The sequence below is a fragment of the Heterocephalus glaber genome, unplaced genomic scaffold, assembly GCF_053883595.1.
Source record: "Heterocephalus glaber isolate CG9 unplaced genomic scaffold, H.glaber_assembly_v1.0 deba00001481, whole genome shotgun sequence".
In the NCBI taxonomy this organism is placed as follows: Eukaryota; Metazoa; Chordata; class Mammalia; order Rodentia; family Bathyergidae; genus Heterocephalus; species Heterocephalus glaber.
Window position 1 is genome coordinate 35,746,764 of NW_028258317.1, and position 21,750 is coordinate 35,768,513.

Here is a 21,750-nt window from a genome sequence, read left to right on the forward strand (position 1 = left end):
GGCACCTTTCTCCCAACAACCCCGTCAGCATTTGTTATTGGTTGATTTCTTGATAGCAGCCATTCTTTCTGGGGTGAGATGAAATCTCAGTGTTGTTTTTATCTACATCTCTCCAGTGACCAGTGATGTTGAACATTTACATATATTTATTTGCTGCTTTTACTTCTTTGTCTGAGAAATGTCTGTTCATTTCAGATGCCCATTTTTGAATTGGGTCTTTGAATTTGGAGGGGTCTGATCTTTTTTCAGTTCTTTGTATATTCTAGCTAGTAGTCCTTTGTCTGAGGTACAGCTGCCTAAATTTTTTCCCACATTGTAGGTTGTCTCTTAGCTCTGTTGCTGGTTTCTCTTGCAGTGCAAAAGCTTTTTAATAAGATGAGGTCCCAGTTGTTGATTCTTTGTGCTAGTTCCCATGCTATTGAGGTTTTGTTCATAAAGTCTTTTCCTATGCCCGTATCTTCAAGAGTTCTACCTAGCTTATCTTCCAGCAAGTTTAGTGTTTCTGTTTTAATATTTAGATCTTTAATCCACTTCAATCTTAGTTTATTGCATGGTGATAGATATGGGTCTAGTTTTAATCTTTGGCAGGTTGAAATCCAATTTTTCCAATGCCATTTATGAAAGAGGCTATCTTTCCTCCAATGAGGGTGGTTGGCTCCTTTGTCAAAGATGAGGTGGCTCAGTATGTCTGGAGTTGTTTCTGCATCTTCTAATCTATTCCACTGATCCTCAGGTCTGTTCTTTTGCCAGTACCATGCTATTTTTATCACAGTAACTTTGTAGTATAGTTTCAAGTTGGGGATTGTGATGCCCCCTGTCATGTCTCTGTTGTCTAGAATTGCTTTTGCTATTCTAGGTCTCTTCTGGTTCCAAATGAATTTTTGGATTGTTTTCTCTAGTTCTGTGAAATATATTGTTGGAATTTCAGTCAGCATTGAATTAAATCTATATAGCAGTTTTGGAAGTATGGCCATTTTCACTATGTTGGTTCTTCCTACCCAGGAACAACAGATGTCTTTCCATTTTCTTATATCCTCTTTGATCTCTTTTTTCAGAGTGCTGTAGTTTTCAGTGTAGAGGTCTTTTGCTTCCTTTGTTAGATTGCTTCCTAGATATTTCATTTTTTTGGATGCTATTGTGAAAGGAATTGTTTCCCTAATTTCTCTCTCAGTGAGTCTGTTATTTGTGTATAAGAAGGCTATTGTTTTTTGAGTGTTTACCTTGTATCCAGCTACTCTACTGAATCTGTCAATTAGGTCTAGAAGTCTTTTGACTGAGTTTTTTGGGGTCTTCTATGTAGAGTATCATATCATCAGCAAATAGTGACAGTTTAAATTCTTCCTTTCCTATCTTTACTCCTTTTATTTCTTTCTCTTTTCTAATTGTTGTGGCTAATGTTTCCAAAACTATATTGAAAGGAGCAGTGATAGTGGGCATCCTTGTCTTATTCCTGATTTTATCATGAAGGTTTCCAGTTTTTGACCATTTAGTATGATGTTGGCTGTTGGTTTTTCATAGATAGCCTTAATCAGGTTGAGATAAAGACCTTCTATTCCAATTTTCTGTAGGATTTTTATCATGAATGGGTGTTGGATTTTGTCGAATGCTTTTTCTGCATCTATTGAAATGATCATATGATTTTTGTCCTTGGCTCTATTAATATAGTGTATTACATTTATTGATTTATGAATGTTGAACCATCCTTGCATCTCTGGGAAAAATCTGACTTGGTCAGGGTGTATGATCTTCTTGATGACCCTCTGTATTCTGTTTGGCAGTATCTTGTTGAGGATTTTTGCATCTGTGTTCACTAAGGAGATTGCTCTGTAGTTCTCTTTTGGGGTTGGGTCTTTCCTTGGTTTTGGAATCAAAGTAACACTTGCTTCCAGGAGTGAATTTGGAAGTATTGCTTTCCTTTCAATTTCATTGAAGAGTTTAAAGAGTAATGATGATAGTTCTTCTCTAAATGTCTTATAGAATTCATCAGTGAAGCCATCAGGACCTGGGCTTTTATTTGTTGGCAAATTTTTAATTACGTTTTCAATTTCACTGGTTGTAATTAGAGTGTTTAGAATTTTTATATCTTCTTCATTTAACTTTGGCAATTCATATGTATCCAGGAATCTGTCCATTTCTTCTGTGTTTTCCATTTTTATTAGAGTACAGGTTCTCGAAGTAGGTATTGATGATCTTCTGGATTTCTGCTGGGTCTGTTGTGACTTCACCGTTTTCATTCTTAATTGCATGGATTTGAGCCTTTTCTTTCCTTTTTTGGATAAGGTTGGCTAAGGGTTTATTGATTTTATTTATTCTTTCAACAAACCAACTCTTCAGTTCATTGATTTTTTTTTTTTGTATCATTCTCTTAGTCTCCATTGCATTGATTTCTGCTCTGATTTTTATAATTTCCTCACTTGTATGAGCTTTGGATTTGTCATGCTCTTCTTTTTCTGGAAGATTGAGGTTCAGCATCAGGTTGCTTATTTGAGCTCTCTCAGTTTTCCTAATATGAGCATTCACTGTTATCAATTTCCCACATAGAACTGCTTTCATTGTGTCCCATAGATTCCTGTATGTTGTACCTGCATTATCATTTACTTGTAGAAACTAATTTCTTCTTTAATTTCCTCTGTGACCCATTGGTTGTTCAGGAGAATGTTATTCAATTTCCATGTGTTTGTGGGGGTTTTGCAGTTTCTTATGCTATTGATCTCTAATTTTATTGCACTATGGTCTGATAATATACAGGGGGTAACTTCAGTTCTTTTGAATTTACTTAAACATGCCCTATGAGCTAGCATGTGGTCTGTTTTGGAGAATGACCCATGTGCAGCTGAAAAGAATGTATTTTGTGGGGTGGAACACGCAGTAGACATCTATTAAATCCATTTGTTCAAAAGCTTGATTCAGTTCTAGAATGTTGTTGATTTTTTGTCTAGATTATCTGTCTGTTTGTGACTGTGGCTATTGAGGGCCCCACTACAATTGTATTAGTGCTTATTTGGTTTTTCATGTCCATTAATATTTGTTTATTATAGTTGAGGGCATTTGTATTTGGTGCATATATTTATGATTTTCATCTCTTTTTTTTGTTGTTAAATTCTTTTATTGGTGCATTTTAGGTACACAACACAATTACATTTCTCATTGGGAATTGTACCTTTACATAATGCATCTTGATTCTTATTTTTTCCCCATTCCTAGCCCTCCTTTCACCCCCTCTACCCTTCCCTCTTTACAAAGACTTTATTTCCATTTTTTCCATTTCTCATCATTTTTCCTTTCCCTTCTTTCCTTTCCCCTGCCTCTCCCACTACCCCTACCCCTTTGGACCTTTTCTTCCTATTTTGCATTATCAATTATTCATTCTAATCATTGGTACATTTTAGGTATACAATATAATGACATTCATCATTGGAAATTTGCACCTTTACATAATCTCTCTTGGTTCTTATTTTTCACCCTTGCCCAGCCCTCCAACCCCTCCATTCCTCCCTATTTACAAAGATTTTGTTCCTATTTTTCCATTTTCTCATATTAATCCCATTCCCTTCTATCCTTTCCCCTATCCCTCCCACTTCCTTCCCCTTTGCCCCTTTTCTTCCTATTTCACATTACCTATTATACATTTTAGTCCTTATTTACACTTTCAGTTTCTCACACCAGAGAAACTATTTGGTATTTATACTTGTGTGTCCTATTTATTTCACTTAAGAGTATTGCCTCAATGTGCATCCACTTAGCTATAAATGTCTCTAATTTCTCATTTTTGATGGCTGAGTAGTGCTCCATTTTATTAAAAAAAAACACCTTTTCTTTATGATTATCATCTCTTCCTCTTGGATTGCTCCCTTCACAAGGGTGTAGTGACCTTCTTTGTCTCTCTTAATTAGTTTTGGTTTGAAATCTGTTTTGTCTGCAAATAAGATTGCTACTCCTATTTTTTTTCCGAGTTCCTGTCACATGGAGAACTGTTTTCCATCCTTTTACTTCCAATCTATGAATGTCTTTTTGAACTAGGTGTGTTTCTTGCATATAGCATATTGTTGGATTATTCTGCCAGTCTGTTTCTTTTGATTGGTGAATTGAGGCCATCAACATTGATGGTTATAATTGATAAATATTGACTCATCCTTGTCATGATGTTTTACTGTTGTTGGCTCTTTTACTTTTTATTTTTCCCCCTTTACCTTTAGTTTCTTGCCTTGTCTGGTGGCTTCACTCTGTTAGGCCTCATGAAATTGTGACCTTCATTGTCTCTTTCTAGCATATTGTTTGGAGTGCTGGTTTGGTGTTCATGAAATTTCTCAGGTGTTCTTTGTCATGAAGTATCTAATTTCCTCATCGATTTTGAAAGATAATTTTGCAGGATTCGACAGTCTAGGTTGGAAGTTATTTTATTTTAGTGCTTGAAATGCTTCACTCCAGGCTGTACTTGACTTGAGGGTTTGTGTTAAGAAGTCTGCTGTGATTCTCAGGGGCTTTCCTTTGTATGTGATTTGTTTCTTTACTCTGGGACTGCTTGTCGGATTTTGTCCTTCTCTTGTGTTTCTGGAATCTTGACTATTATATGTCTAGGTGTAGATTTTTTTTGATCGTGGCTAGTTGGAGTTCTATATGCCTCACTTATCTGTATGTCAAATTCTCTGCCTCTGTCTGGGAAGTTTTCTACTATTACTTCTGTGAACAGTTTTTTATGTCAATTGTACTTTCTCCTGTTTTTTCATGGACTCCTGTCAGTCTTATGTTATTCTTCTTTCATCGTCTAGCAGCTGCTGGATTGATTTCTCATGGTCCCTTACTATTTTGAAGAAATCTCTGTTTTCATGGTCACTAACTGCAGTCCCATCTTCTATATCTGATAGTCTATCTTCACATTTGTGCAGTGTGCTGTGAATACTTTCAATGGAGTTTTTAATCTCCTGAATATCTGTGTGAATCTGTTTCATGGATTCCATTTCTTTCCTATGTTGGGTGATCATGGTTTCCATTTCTTATGCTGGGCATTCATGGCTTCCAGCATGGTTCTGAGCTCATCCATTTTTTTATGTTTCTCTTCTAGAGCTTCTAATCATGTCTTTCATTCTGCTCACCATCTCTGTAGTTATCTGGGAAATAATTTCTGTTCTGAATTTTTCTAGTGCCTCATTCATCTGTTTTATTACTTCCTGTGCTTTCAGTTTAGGGTGTCCAGGTGGTTGATTATCATATTTTTCTACCTCGCTTCCCCCAGAATTTGCCTTTGGTGATCTGGAAGTCTGTGTTTGTGTCCTGCAAAGGTGTCTTCTCATTTTTAATTCTGTTGTTGGTGCTGTTTTTTGCTTTAATTCCTGGGCTGATACTCCAATATTTCTTATTTTGAGTATCTTTATTACTGGTGGTTAGAGCCCCTGTGGAGTGATTGCTTCTCAAACATATCTTCCAGGTATAGCTGGACTTTTAGGCTTTGAGTCTGTAATCACTCTTAGGCAATCTCGTTTTCAGTATACCAGGGAGGACAACTAATTAAATCAATCACAGCACCTTAGCCCAGTTGACACAATCAGCCTCAAACACAGCTTAGAAAATGATAGTTTGTGGTAGCAATTAATCTGTCTCCTTTAACCACACAAGCTAGATCAAAATCTAGGGCCAGCCCAAAATATGTTTGTAATAAGTAAACCCTTCAATATGGCAAATTTACCCTTCAGGATAAGGATTTAGCAGGGGTTGGGGAGGAAGGGGTAGAGAGACAGAGGGAGAGGGAAAGGTTAGAGTTATGGCTGGAGGACATGGGAAGATCACGCAAATTATGGGGATCTGTTGAAGACAGGAGGAGAAGATAGAGCAAGAGGACAGAGACAAGTACAGAACAAACTGACAATAGGGTAGCTAGAAATTGTATTCACCTTCCTATAAAAGTGACAGTCGAGAGGACAAAGAGAGAGAAAAAATTCAGAATGAGACAGGAACAGGAACAAAGAGGGAGAGAAATATAGAGCCAGAAGGGATAGAGAGAGAGAAAAAGAAAAAAGGTGTGTGTGTGTGTGTGTGTGTGTGTGTGTGTGTGTGTGTATGTGTATATATATATATACACACATACACACAAACGAAAAAAGAAAGGTCTCCCTCAGGATATGTCTCTGCTGTCCTGGTAGGCAATGTGGGCAGCCTTGTGTGGGTCCAAGTCGATTAGTCTCAGCAAGCTAGCTGTAGTCTATTTAGATTCAGGCTGATTTCTGGCTGCAAGGTCCAAGTTGAGGACCCTGACCTCCTGTAGGATTAAATTCTGCAATGTTCTACTGCAGGTTCCAGCTGTCCTCCCCGCTATTCAAGTCCGGGTTTCTGTGGGAGGTGCTGATTCCACTAACTTACCAACCACGATGATCCAGTGTGCTTTTATTGAAGAGCTTTTCTTCACTTTCCCAGTGGGCTTCAGTTTTCATTGAGGAACGTCAGATGTTGCTCACTTATGCTCTATCTTCTGGGTCTCATAACCATGGCCTTTATGTTCCCCCTGGCGCCTCTGCTATGCGGATTCAGATGCCACCTGGTGCGGCATCCACCACCATGTGGTCCTGAGGGTGGTGCAGGCTGCTGGCATCTGTGCGACCAGGCCCATCTTAGTTTTAAAACAGGTAATTGGCAAAAGAGTGGAAGAGAAGAGTACTGAAAATTTTATGAATTATGTATGTTTTTCCTTCAACCTTTTTGTATTATTCAGAGGCATCTCTTCCCTAGAATGTCTCCCATTAACTCCTCTTACTCTCAGCACCCCAAGCTCCCTTTCTCCAGCCCACAAGTTATACCCACAAACTCTGTTTGCTGACTCCCATCTGTTATGCTGATAGACGGTCCCCATTTATGTCATTGGAGATAATGGGCTAAGCCCATCACTTGCTTTTCAAGTCATCCAGAATGATGTATTTCCTACTTTCTGTGTCACTTTCTGATACATGTCCACCAATAAAGAGGCCAGCACAGAGGCAAAAGGAGACGAGTGAAAGCAGGTTATCAAGTTCTCACAGCATTTGTGGAGATGTGTGTACCTAGTACGTACAGTGTGTGCCTGCCAAATGTTGGTGTCAGCTTTGTAGAGAAGTGGTTTTCAGCATGTTATGATTATATACTCCATTAGTAAAAATACACAGAGCTTGTACACTCATGTAGTATAGTTTCTAAGTTAGTAATATACTACTGTAAGTCCATGTGTAAAATATTAGCAAAAAACAATTTGGGTGAAAAATGAATTTTCATATTTATTCCTTATGTCACAATGGATTGCCTATTATTCACTACTAATAGAGAATATGAATCTGTCTGGTTGTATTCTGGTCACAAGATAATGCAAGAAGCAAAAAGTAATTGACTTACGTGTAAGTACGCGATTTCATGGAGTTTTCATGATTTTAGAATTTCATTGAGGTGTACTTTATGCAATAAAAGCTATTTTAACTCCTCAGCCCTTACATAAACATCAACATAACATTTCCATCACTCCGGAAAGTTTCCTCATGCTCTTGTGGCCAGTGCCTTACCCCCATGTTTGGCCCTGACCTTCTTTAATCTGCTTTATGTACCTGTCATCCTCTTTTCCAGCCTTTCAGTGATTGTAGTGGAGTAGTATGTAGTCTTTAGGAGTCTCACACACAGTGCTTTTGAGTCATACACGTTGTAGGTTATATCAATAATTTATTCCTTCTTATTTCCCAGTAGTATGGCATTGTTTAGCTATCCTAAAATTTGTCTTTAAGATATAACTATCTAGAAAACCTGATAAAATTTAGTATTTAAATTTTTACATAGCATTGTCTTATTAATTTTAACTCAGCAATTACTGTTAGATTTTACTCGATCGAATACTTAGGTAGACATGAAATTTGGTAATTTCTATACATTCTACACAAACCATTCCTCTTACCTTGAGGTTTGGATTGCTCCAGAAAGAAAAACAATATAAAATTTCTGTGAGCAACTGGTTATGAAAATGAATTGCCAGTGTGTTTGTGATGGAATAATTTAGTAAGTACACTATGCAAATGTAGGCATGAAATCAAAGCCACATGTCTTAATGAGCTCTCATTTTGTTCTAGAGACCAGCAGTCCCTACAGTTCAGTGTCATTCAGTTTAAAAAGATTTAAAATTATATAAAAAGAGAAACACTGAGTTTTTAGCTAACAATTTTAAGGTTTTCCTAAATTTTGCCTTAGATTTGACTGAAAAGAAGTTCATGTAATACAATAGAAATCACTCTGCACCCATCTTTAGGATTAAACTGTTTGCTTATTTTCTTGATAAATACTGCTGGAGCACATGCTGGATCTGTGTGTGTTGCTATTCCTCCCTCGCCTTTCATCCATGAACAAAGGGAAAGAAGTGTCTCTCCTTGCTGTGACATGTGTAGTGGGACTGAGCCTGAGGTCACCTGACAATCTATCCCCGAACCCCCAATTTTCTCTCCTCCCATCTCATCACACCCTTCCTTTCTCTTCCATCCCTCTTCCCAAATAACCTATCAACCTTATTTTACTTTGATGTAAAAACTACAAGTTGTATAAAGTGCTTTGATGTGAAAATGGACTCTAACAAAACCATTTAAACCATGACAATTGATGCCACAACAAAAAAATTAAAAATAATTCTTCTGGGCTGGGGGTATAGCTCAATGATAGGGCACTTGCCTAGTATGCTTGAGGCCCTGAGTCTGATTGCTAGCACTGGAGTGGGGAATTCACTTTGCAGAGCCATGTAAGAACTGAGTAACCTACCAGTTTGAGGGAAATTATAAAAGGAAGTCTTTTCATACAACATGCTTAGATGTAAATATTCTAAGTGTTTTATACTTTTCTGAACCAGTAATACTGGTTTATAATCTGAATTATTTGGTGTTACTCAACTTTTAATTAATAGCATATCCAACATTTTCACAGGAAATCAATGCTTTTATAATAATGCCTTGCATTTAACTTAACAGGGTGAATCTTATTATCCTCATTTTTATAACTAACATTTCCCAACCTAACGGGCTGATGGTTGGGTAAACTCTGGTTGCATATGGGAAAGCCTAAAGGGATTGACTCACCAACTACAAATTTGCCTAGAAAGGACAAGGGTCCAGTTATATATTCTGATATTAACCTTCTCATACACAAAACAGTGTCACAGTATGGGCTGTTCAGTAGTCAGGATCTTCATACTGGCCTAAGAGACCGAATTTTTGTTTTAATAGTATTGATTTCATAATATCTGATTCTCTTTATGATTTCATTTGCTTTGGTAGAGTTTATTTGTCCATGTGTACTTCTCAAACTATTACGGAGACGACTACCTTTTCCTCTTTGTCAGTCTTGAGTTAATGCTAAAGTTAAATGCAATAAAAATAAAACAATAAAAGAAATCTTGCCTCTAGTCATTGCAGCAGTATCACATTGTCCTAGAGATTTCTAATGGCTACTTGGAATATTACTTGACACAGAAGAGGCTTAAGTCACTGTTTGAGAATCACCACACCAGACCATGCTTGTTTCTGTCACAAAGGTCTTCAAAAAATACCTGGGCTTGGGCTGGGGATTTAGCTCAGTGGTTTCACCGCCTGCTGCGCAAGCGCAAGGACCCGAGTTCGATCTCCGGTACCAAAAAAAAAAAAGAAAAGAAAATACCTGGGCCTCACTCATTCCCTTTGATGGTTTCTAACTCCAGCCATTTCATTCGTGGATGTTCTAAAACTGATAGTCATTTTTACAGACTTAATTGTTGCATAAGAAGAATATTTTTCTTTTTCCAGTTTCTCCATTTATGAATGTGATGGTCTTGATCAAATATGAATGATGACTTCTGAAAAGAAATTTTGTGTCACTTCATATCGTCTGAATTCTCAGGATAACCCCTCTAGAGGGACTCCAGTTTGAATATACATAGATATGGTGCTATTGAGTACGTTTGTTTACTAAGACATTATGTTATACTTCTGTATAAGTATCAATTGCTGCCTCTGTTACTACTATAAATGAAGCCTCTCTTTTATGATTCAGGCTATGGGAATAATTCTCAATCTTGCTTATTCTACCCACAGTAAGTGACTTAACATCACAGCCTCCAGTGTAGCAGAGACAGCTCCTCAGGACTAAAAGAGAGTCTGAAAGGTGGTACTTTTACAAATAGCAGCAGGCATTGTGGCAGACTGGGGAAAGAGAAATCTCATGGGATTGCTGTGCGGTGTTGGGAGAGGGGAGACAGGAGGGTAAGGAAAATGAGACGCCTCAGGTGGGAGGCAATTGCTGTGGTCCCAAAGGTGCATTTTAATACTAGAGGCTGCCAGTTTGTGAGTCTATTATTGACATACAGATTTAGGTGCATACTACCTAGAAAGAACCTGGGGAAGAAATGCCTATAATCCGCCCAGACTGGGGTTCAGCCTTAGAACCAATCTGTAGTGCAAGGCTCAGAATGGAGCCAACAAGAGAGGATTTGATCTGAAAAGAAAAATAACGTAGAGGGGGACATTACACATTGTGGAAAAAGCCTTGTTCGTGCTGAGCTCTGCCTCTCATTATCACATGCCCAGGGTGTTTCACTGGGAAATGCTGTCATGGAAAAATGGTCACTGGGTGCAGGTGAGACCCTCAGTGAACCTGGAGTCAGAATTTCAGGACTCTACATCCTGAAAGTCAGCATCCTGTCAGCCTTAACAAGGCTCTTACACTTATTTCTTCACCTCTGATTTCTCATCTGTGAAACATTCACTGAACTCTAGAAGGTATGATGGAATTCAAATGAGATAATCTGTATAAAATCACAATTTATTGTTCTATGCATGTACCATGCCAACATTCCCTTTTGTTCTTCCTATTCCCAAGGGTTATGTGAGGAAAATCGATGGTTATTAGTGACCATTTTTAAAAATGACTGTTGCAGGACTCCAGAGTGATCTGGAGTTGCGTGGTACTCACGTCATTGTATGGCTGTTCTGAGCAGACCGTGGTGAGAGACTGTTTGATCTGACAATCTGAAGGTCAGTTTTACCTACATGATGGGGAAGGATAACTGTGCTTGGCAGTTCTCGTAGGGGTGGGCACCCATATGCACGCACCCATATACTATATGTGTATATAAAGTGATAGAATGCTAGGGAACCTTACAAAGACTCATGACTGTCAGACCTCGCTCCTTAAAATAAGCACTTAATGAAAGTATCTGTGATGTTTCAGAGCATGATTGTGATCCAGAGCAAATTTTATATCCAAAGACTGAGGAACCACTTTTCCATTTGCAAAAATAGAACAGATTCTTTATATCCCCCATTCTGTTTACCTAGTGTAACATCTTACCTAATCTTAATACAGGAAATGAAGGTTTATGCAGTACTATTACCTAGAGTCTTCAGGTTTTGTCAGTTTTCTCACTCATGTTCATTTACTGGTTTAAGATCAAACAAATGTCTTCTTAATCCCATCTTACCTATAACCATTCTTTACTCTTTTATGACCTTTATACTTTGAAGAGTGTTGTCCACTATTTTATAGAATGCTTCTCGGTGTTGGTTTGCCTGACATTTTTTTAATGACTGGATTGAGGTAAATTTTGACCAGAATGGTGCCAAAGTTCTGATGTACCCTGCTTAGTGTACCCCATCAGGAAGAACAGAACACCAACATTCTTCCACCAGTGGTTTTGACTTGGATCACACTTTTGAGATGATGTCTGTTAGATTTCACCAGTGCAAAGTTACGATTTCCCCCTTTGTCATTAATAAGTGTCTTGTCATTTGTTTGTTCCTTTGGGGGCTGGAGATGGAAGCCAGGTGCCCTGTGGGTGGTAAGCACATGCAGTACCACTGAGCTACACTCCCAGCTCCATTTTGTTCTTCAGAAAGGTTTTGTTTTCTTAGACTCAGGGTTGGAGCAAGTGTCATTCACAGAAGGTTCCAAAGGGCCCTGAATTGGTGGGTCTAAAGAAAACCATACTTTATAAAATGATGGAGTCATTATTTAAGTGTTTGAATAGATTTCTCTCGATCCATGCTGAAATGGATTGCCTGACATTACATTGCACGATTTTTAAGTCCTACCTCCAGGCAAATCTCATAGTTACTAGCAAAAATGAAAGTGTGAAATGCTTTTTAATGTATATTTAACAACACATAGTCTGGTGATTGCTGATGTGGAGTCTCTGTGGACTCCCTTTGCTATCAGAGGATGATGCCAAGAGACAACTTTTTACACATTTATTCTCTCTAAATCCATCACATGTTTACTTTTCAAATATCTATGACTGTCATTTATAACAAGAGCATAAAAAGTCAAATATTTTTAAGTCTAACTCAAACTCTGAATCATATAATTACAACCAGTTTTCAGGAAAAGTACAATTACCTTGCACAAGTGATATTTCCCTTACTATATCCTATGAAATTGCTGACTGCTAAGTGATACTAAAGTACAGCTTTGGTAATAGGAGGGTAAGGGGTAATGCTACTTTATTCATCTTTCTGATTCAGAAATTCACAGAACTCCCATTTAAAGGAATGTCCATCATTGAATCCAGTGTCATGTCTGTTTGGGTTGAAGAAATAAATTTGGCAAACTGTACTTAATTCCTTCCTCTGGTATCACTATTTAATAAGGATTAAGGTACCAGTTTTTGCATTTATACTGGGTGCACAGCAAGAGTTCACGTGTTATACTAATATATGCTAAATAGTTGTGTAGTGTATAGATCATTGTTGTTAAAATAGCAGCACTGAAGGCATTTTAGATCACAGAGCCCCAGTGGTCTACATTTTGTTTGCTTCAACATTATTAAACTCAATCTGTTTCTCTAACTGTGACTCTAATTACTACATTTGCATGGCAGAAAAGTTTGCTTTGTGGGTTGACTTTTATTAGCAGAGCTTGCATGTTGTTTTCTGCTCTTTCTTGGTGTTTCATGAGCAGACAGAGCACCTTTGGTTGCATTGAATAATTATGCACAATCAATAAGTTTTTATGTTTGTCTTTGTTGTTTCTCTGATGTGGCCTGTAGGATGCTGCTGGCAAGGTGCTGGACCGCTGGGCCATCATGTCTCGAGAAGAAGAAATCATCACCCTTCAGCAGTTTTTGCGGTTTGGAGAAACCAAATCCATTGTGGAGCTGATGGCAATTCAGGAGAAAGAAGGGCAGGCCGTCGCTGTACCATCTTCAAAGACAGATTCAGATATAAGGACTTTTATTGAGAGCAATAATCGCACGAGGAGTCCCAGCCTCCTTGCTCACTTAGAGAACAGCAATCCTTCCAGCATTCATCACTTTGAAAACATCCCAAACAGCCTTGCATTTCTGCTTCCATTCCAGTACATAAACCCTGTCTCAGCCCCACTTCTGGGGTTGCCTCCAAATGGGCTACTTTTAGAGCAGCCAGGACTGAGGCTCCGGGAACCAAGCCTTTCAACCCAGAATGAATATAATGAAAGCAGTGAATCAGAAGTCTCTCCCACACCCTATAAGAACGATCAGACACCCAGTAGAAATGCCCTGACCAGCATCACTAATGTGGAGCCCAAAACCGAGCCAACATGTGTCTCTCCCATTCAGAATTCTGCCCCAGTCAGTGATCTAACCAAAACTGAACACCCAAAAAGCTCTTTCCGGATTCACCGGATGAGGAGGATGGGCTCAGCCTCCAGGAAAGGAAGAGTGTTCTGTAATGCTTGTGGGAAGACCTTCTATGACAAAGGCACCCTCAAAATTCACTATAATGCCGTTCACCTAAAGATCAAACACCGCTGCACCATCGAAGGTTGCAACATGGTCTTTAGTTCCCTCCGAAGCCGTAATCGACACAGTGCAAACCCCAACCCCCGCCTCCATATGCCTATGCTCAGAAATAATCGAGACAAAGATTTGATTCGTGCCACATCAGGAGCTGCCACCCCCGTCATAGCAAGTACGAAATCAAATCTCACACTCACAAGCCCTGGGAGGCCCCCCATGGGTTTTACCACACCCCCGTTAGACCCTGTCTTACAGAATCCTCTCTCTAGCCAGCTGGTATTTTCTGGGCTAAAGACTGTACAACCAGTTCCTCCCTTTTATAGAAGTTTACTCGCTCCAGGGGAAATGGTGAGTCCTCCCACCTCCCTCCCAACCAGTCCTATCATTCCAGCCAGTGGTACCATAGAGCAGCACCCCCCCACACCCTCTGAGCCAGTCATGCCAGCAGTGATGATGGCCACCCATGAGCCCAGTGCTGACCTGGCACCCAAGAAAAAGCCCAGGAAGTCGAGCATGCCTGTAAAGATTGAAAAGGAGATTATTGACACCGCTGATGAGTTTGACGATGAAGATGATGATCCCACTGATGGCGGAACTTTGGTGAATGACATGAGCCATGACAATCACTGCCACTCCCAGGAGGAGATGAGCCCAGGCATGTCTGTGAAGGACTTTTCTAAGCACAACAGGACCCGGTGCATTTCAAGGACTGAAATAAGAAGGGCTGACAGTATGACTTCTGAGGACCAGGAGCCTGAACGGGACTATGAGAATGAGTCTGAGTCTTCTGAGCCCAAACTAGGTGAGGAGTCCATGGAGGGGGATGAGCACCTTCACGGTGAGGTGAATGAGAAGGTCCTGATGAACAGTGAGAGGCCCGATGGAGACCACAGTGAGCCTTCTCATCAGGACATCATCAAGGTGAAGGAGGAATTCACAGACCCCACTTACGACATGTTTTACATGAGCCAGTACGGGCTGTACAATGGGGGCGGGGCCGGCATGGCTGCCCTGCATGAAAGTTTTACATCGTCTCTGAGTTATGGCAGCCCCCAGAAGTTCTCCCCAGAAGGAGATCTGTGTTCCAGCCCAGACCCCAAAATTTGTTACGTGTGCAAGAAGAGTTTTAAAAGTTCCTACAGTGTGAAGCTTCATTACAGGAATGTTCACTTAAAAGAGATGCACGTCTGCACGGTGGCCGGCTGCAATGCTGCCTTCCCTTCTCGCCGAAGCAGAGACAGGTCAGTAAATCTCCATTGGCTGCTGCTGCAAAGGGTGGAGGGTTCCGGTTTCAGTCACGTTGGACTTAACATTAAAAGATCCACCTGAGATGTTTCTGAGGCACTGTAAGAATTGTCCACAGTGACCCACGTGATAACTAAGCTGCCATGCTCTTGAAGGATTGTTGCAGTTGGTGCTTGTTACGGTGAAGCATGCAGAATCATATGCCATTGTACCCGATAGTGCACGCCAGTTTTCTGTGTGCTGTGTATATGTGTGTGTATGTGTTTCCATGCATTTGGGTGTGAATAAGTTAACTGTACACAGTCCCTGCCTCCCCATGAACCTTTATTTAGAAGCTGCATATTCTGTCTCATATATATATATATGTGTGTGTGTGTGTATATATACATATGCACGTGTATATATATATGTGCTTTGCCTTATGGCTTTTTAATGAAATCAATATATTATCTTCATATACACATATTTATCCAATATAGAAACAGAAATTTACGGATGGAAAGAACCGTAGGTCCAGGACATCGAGACAGCCTCCATCTCCGTAGGTATAACCAGAAATGTTATCATTCCTTACATGAGTATTCAGTGTATCCTTGAATTCTTTAAGAGTCATGAGACTATCCAAAGAAAATGAAACCAAAGTGATTGTTGATGTGGGGAAGGGTGTGGTGGTGTGGGTTTCTTTATTTTAACTTCACAGTGTCTTTGACCACATCTCAAAAATATCGTCTACCATTGGAGTTAGGCATAGAGGGACAGCGAGCATGTACCTTAAAGTCAGTCAGGGTGTTTCTGTCATGTCTAGCCTTCAGATGACACCACACTCTAGCTACATAGCTGCAGCTCTGAAACTGTGAGGCTTAAACAGATGCAGCTGGTTCTAAACCTACCGTGTTCTTGATGAATACTAAAGACAGTGGAGTAAAAGTGGAGTGTGTCTAGGCGGTCAGGGTGAGATAACATGGTCACCCTCCCGTGTGGAGATAAGCACGTCAGTAGATCGTTTTCCTAATAGGCCACCACAGGCCACTCACCAGTTAGCTCCTCTTGCTCCACTGGATGTAGGTTTTGATTCTATGTTGTCTTTTAAAGATATTTTTTAGAGAAAATTTTATTACAAACCAAAAATTGATATATGTGAAAGAAACAAAATTAATGAGGAAGTTTCCAAGGGGTGACCACCCAGATTCCAGGGCTTATCAGTTGGAGAGAGTTCTTTGACAAATGTGTTCATGAAAGTACCACTAAAATATAGTGACCAATCTTTGGGATTCATTGCTTTATCTTCATGTATGAAAGATCAATCCTTTTTCAAATAAATGTTTAAAAATACATATTTTCCTTTCTACTGACATAAGAGAGGCCCAATCTATAAAAAGTAAAAGCTCTAAGTAAAATGAGTGACTTTCCTATACAACTTCATGTTTCAAGGGGAAATCTGTGTTGAATATTGTCTCACCCCCATTTACCTTGTTCTATAAAACTTGGTTATAGTTGCAAAGTTATTTTCAGTTCTAAGTCATCATTGACAGCCCTAGAATAGGTCAGATAGGACAGTCATGCTTTGAATAATAAAACATACATACCCAACCTCCCCTAAATTTGGGAATAATATTCTTTCAAATTTGAAATAATGCATTGATAATGAAGTTAATGCATTAAAATTTTTAACAAAAATAAGACTCATGAAAACCTGCACAAAGTATTTATGCAAATGGAATATTTGAAGATAAGCCAAATTTTAAGCTTATTTGCATGAATTTCTATCATGGTTGTAGTTGATTCATTGAAAATATTGCAGGTCATAATACTGGAATAAATAGCTGTGGGACTGAAAGGCTGCATACATATCCTAAGTTTGGTATTTTCATTTATGTCAGACCAGTAGAAAACACAAGTTCTGGTGTGTTTATGTCCTTACATTTAAGGAGGGACTATTGACATACTGTTGGTTTGTATGAAGACAGACATTTATTGATAACAGGGAATATTTCAGTCTTCATTTTTATTTTGTGTGATTAAGAGCTTAGCAGTGACCAGCCATGTCCTGCTGACTAACCAGAATGTTCTAGGTGAGGAGCCTAGTACGGATTTGTGCTCAGTCTCACAAAAGGTAACAAACTTCAGAAGACAGTTGAGACATTGCATTTGGGTAAAATATCACTCATACTTCATCTTTTTTATTTTGGCATTTTGTCACACATGATAAGGAAAGCAAATTGGAAAAATATTGTAGAATGAAACATTTTTTGAGTCTACCTTGAAATTTTGCTCTCTAAAAATACATAAATCTTTAGATTCTAGATTAAAAATTTTAAACTCTAAAACTTTAGTTTCGACATTTTTTTTTCTCAGGAAGAAGTGTTATCTTTGTTGAGTCCCTGACTTGGATGAATAATATGAGATTAGTTACCACTAAATAAGAAGAAACAGTGATGCTTTTAGGATATCACCCGCTTTCTGTAGCTCAGCAGGGTGGCTGTGGAATATATTTGTACTCCTGCTTCAGCACTTTATCCCTACTTCATCAGCTAGTGTCAGGCCTGTGAGTCAGTCTCTTCATCCCCAAAGCCTCTTGGGTCGCCCCTCCATCTGCCCTTGAACTTGCTTTTTCCTCCCTCACCACTTTTACTGTATTAGTCACGAGGACCCCAGCAAGCCTGTGCTCCTGTTTCTTCACCTCTTCAGTTTACTATGAAGCCAAAACATGGTTTCTACCTTTTTCTTGAGCTAGTAGGCTTTTCCAAAGAAACCCTTCTTTGTCTTAATCCTGCTGTCCTCAAGCTCTTTCTTTCCTCTCCTCAGCCTCATCCAGCCTTGATCCCACACACTGTGTCTTCCTCGTGCAGATTTAGAACTCAAGAAGGTTTGGGGTGAGGGCTGGCATGTGAGGCCAGTACGCTGCCTGTGAGAAAGCTCACAGAGGCACCCTCTTCCTCTGTGCTCATCTTCAGGATCAGAACACCTTAAGGGAGTCATGTGCAGTCCCCCTGGGCTGCTTCCTAGGTGGGTGGACAGGAGAGCTTGTGTTTGGACTTGAGGTAGGCCTATTAGTGAGGTACACATAGAAGTGAATCAAGTAATGTGTTGTGGGTCTCACAGAAAAAACTCCCAGGTCTTTGCTATGGTCCTGGATTTTATAAGATCAAATTGAAGACTTTTTGAAAAGCGACAATGTTCTTTTCTCTAGTAACAGAAAGGCAGGAGAGACACACAAGGTTTGTCAGGGTTGAGAATTATAAGCAACATAGTCAAAGCTATTCTTTTTTGCACAGTTGTCAACAAGTGTGTGTTTAGTGAGTTCAAAAGCCAAGAAGGCCATTCCACAGTAATGACAGAGCAAAAAGCCAATATACCCAGTCCAATATACCTAGCCCAATCACTAGGTAGCTGTTAGAGTAATTTTTATTCTGAGTAACAGAGGTGAAAGGTAAATAATTTTCTCTGTAAAGAACTCTGATACTCCTAACATGATTGCTAAGTGTTCAGTATATGTTGATATAACACTATACAGTGTTAGATTTTGAAAATCCTTCCTTGTTTATCTCTTTAATTTTTCTGCTGCTGAGCTGCAATTCTGCCAGGAAACAGGAAGCCGGCCCTTAGTATGAAACCTTTGCTAGGAAGAAGAAATTCTGGCTGGCTGACTGGACCTATAGATTTGATAAGAGAAATTTTCTTGAAGGTAGCATCATAGTCAGAATTAGCTGACTTAGTTCACGTTTGGTTATTTCTCATCCTCCAACCTAAAGTTTGATCCTCAGGAAGGCTGACTGGCCCGTGGATGACGTATATTTAGGGGAGTCAATGTATAAGTTACATTTGCTTTTTTTCGGGGGCGGGGGGGGGGATGAAGCAAATACATACTCTTCTGTCCTCTTTCTTAACACTCATCATCATTTGTCAGTATGTCAAGATTTACTTACATTTGTTTCAGTAATTGGGAGTTTTAAAACTCCCTCAACTAAAATGAAAACTTTGTACTCAGAAACTACATTAGAAAAGAAATATTTCTATTTTTTCATCCTCCGTGAGTATCATGATCTTTATTCTTCTCTTCTCAGAATAGTGGCCACTAATTGCTAAAGTTTGTCTTAAATTTTATCAGAAAGGTGAGCACATATCTATTTGATTTTTCAAGGCATAGCAAAGGTGATCCAGCCACATGAATAAGTATAAAAAATAATATTTGTTTAGGGTGATTTATAAATAAATATGAGGCAACCACAGGTGCCGAGTGTGAACCTTCTGTTTGACTGCTAGTTAAATCAGTCCAGATTTAAACATGTAAACTTCTTGATTTGTATGGAGCAAGACATCTGTATTTGGTTTATTAAAACCTGCTGATGTCTCCAGAACTAAATTTGTTCATATATAGGCCTCTGGGTAGCTGTAGCTAAAAAGCAGAGATGTATAGTTTTTGCCTCTCTTATTACCTGACTTCCAGCTCTGTACAGGTGTGCAGGAATAAATTAACACGAGCTACCTCTGATGAGCCACTGCATACATTAACAACAGAGGTGAAGATGTGAAAACATGCTACCTGCCTCCTGTTATCACCTTCTCAGCATAGCAACATTCATCTTTTCCATCATTCTCTATGTTTGGAAACTTATAGAGAACTTTTCTAGAGAGAGCTTTTCAATAAATACACATGATTTCACCAGGCAATACCTCCAAGAAATGAGCCACTTAGCACCAATTCAAGATAACTACTCTATTAGTATATTTGCCTAATATAATTAGCTGTCAATTACAGTGTGTTAATCCTCTCCAAGTTCAAGAGAACATTTTAAGGGATCATCTGTTTCATTTCCTGTTGTTTTGTTCAGTGAAGCTCCAACTCTGCATTTATACAGTCCTTTTAGAAATTGTGCAGGCCATCTGACTTCTAAATGTTAAGGAAGAGATTTTTTTCTTCCTGCTGCTCTATTTGATTTCACAATGGAGCTAGCAGATCAATAGGCCTTTTGTACTTATCTTCATTACTTCCCATCAAAAGCAAACAAACAAAATAAATCCCCTCCTGAGTAATTGCTAGTTGTGCCCTCCTCAAACAAAACTTTGGTAGTAAGATAAACTTTGGTGTCATTCCTGTCCCTGAGGTTCTTTTTATACACTGGGAGAAGAGCAATGAGCAAAACGGTCTCCTTGTATCATGGGGAGAGACTCTGTCAAGCCTAAAGTGAATCTCCGATCTTCCTAATGACCTCCTGCTGGCCCAGCTGGATGCAAGACAAGCTCATTTAAGCCTCTGCTGACCTTTCACTCCACCACGACAAGAACTACAGCAGTCACTGCCAGTGTCTTCAAAACTCTGCACCAAATAGACAGCAAAGTTTAATGGCTGGTGATTCATATCCCTTGCAGGATGCAAAGAGATTTTTACAAATTTCTATTGATGGGAGTTAACATTAAATCTCCTCTGACTATATCACTTCCACTGCATAAATGTAATGCTACCAAATGGCCCTTATTTTTACCTTCTCTACAAAGGCAGAAACTACTGTTCTCACCAGCATTGTCTCAAAAATTCTGTGGCAAAAATATCAGAAAAGAAGGCACATACTGAGTGCATAGGCAGTGTTTTCCTTTATGGCACCGCCTGAAAAGGGCTGATTTCCGCCTCTCTCTGGTCCACCAGAATCTGTTGCACCCTCTGACAGACTATTGTTACAAGTCCTTCTCATATATAATTTCATTTGAGATAAGTGTTTTTGTAGACAATTTTAACTTTTTAAAGACAGACCATTTTCCACCACAAAGGCAGAGGGAGCCTGCACACATACAGTGTTAACGCTCGTGTATCACTATGGTAAGTCCATTCCCTGTTAGGTGAAGGCTTTTCCAAATTCTTTTACTGTAAATAATCATTTGCTGTTTACTAAGAGGAAGGAGACTTCTCTTTCTCTGTTTAAATTTTGTACTGAAAGTTGAGCCATGAAGCATTTCAATTTCTTTTAAAGCCTACTCAGAAATAATTTAGTGTTTTGGCCATAAGACTCCCACAAGCTTCAAATAAATGAATATGGCAGAGTATGAAAGGAGTTTATACTTGCCAAAAAATCACAGTGTCATAAAAAGGGATTCAGCGACTTTGATTCTCAAGTGCCAAGATACGTGTGTGTGAGAGAGAAGCTAAGTCAGAGGAAAAAAGAATACTTTTAAGGAAAGGACAGTTTTTCTTCAGTTACTTCACATAAAACTACACTTTTTAAAAATACCTAGATTTTATGTCCTAATGCAAGCTGCTTGAATTAAAACCGGAGTTGTAAATTTCTGGTAAAAAGCTGTTATACCTGAAGTGTTAGTAATTTTTAACTCTAGTAGTTTATGGAGTTTATTACTTCTTTTATTATCGGGGGGGGGGGATGTTACCCACTTCCAGTTTAATTCTTTTTCTTGCTTGCTCTAATTTTTACCTTACCTTAGGAAAAAAAAAAGCCAAGTGATTCAACCAGAACATATATAAGGGCTATTGAATATATCTACCTGAATTATGACCAGCTACTCAAAAATTATGTTAACGGTCTCATCAGAATGCACCCACCTAATGTATATATCTGTTTTTACATAAACACCCACATAAATAAGAATATCAAAAGACAGATCATCCTTAATTGTCAGAAGAGACATCTCCATCTTAGAAAGTGATATATGAAGTTACTTTATCACCTTGATGAAAAACAGGAAGACTGTAAGTACAGTGAGACACACTGGGAAGTGAGGACAGCAGGCCTTCGGAAGGCAGCTGCCGTGCTCAGATGGCCAGCTGA

The 21,750-nt window shown here is 39.1% G+C and overlaps 1 protein-coding gene across 17 annotated transcripts in view; it reads left to right on the plus strand.

Annotated features, from left to right (window-relative positions):
• The window catches only part of Bnc2 (basonuclin zinc finger protein 2), a 429,028-nt gene that overhangs the window by 395,343 nt on the left and 11,935 nt on the right, over positions 1-21,750 (plus strand). For 14 of the 17 annotated variants that reach the window (XM_021252881.2, XM_021252874.2, XM_021252872.2 and 11 more), the window contains 2 exons: positions 13,001-14,970; positions 15,454-15,519. In XM_021252881.2, coding sequence (XP_021108540.1) covers positions 13,001-14,970; positions 15,454-15,519 — 2,036 coding nt within the window. The remainder of the gene's footprint in view (positions 1-13,000; positions 14,971-15,453; positions 15,520-21,750) is intronic. The other 3 variants (XM_021252875.2, XM_021252879.2, XM_021252885.2) reach the window with 2 other exon arrangements.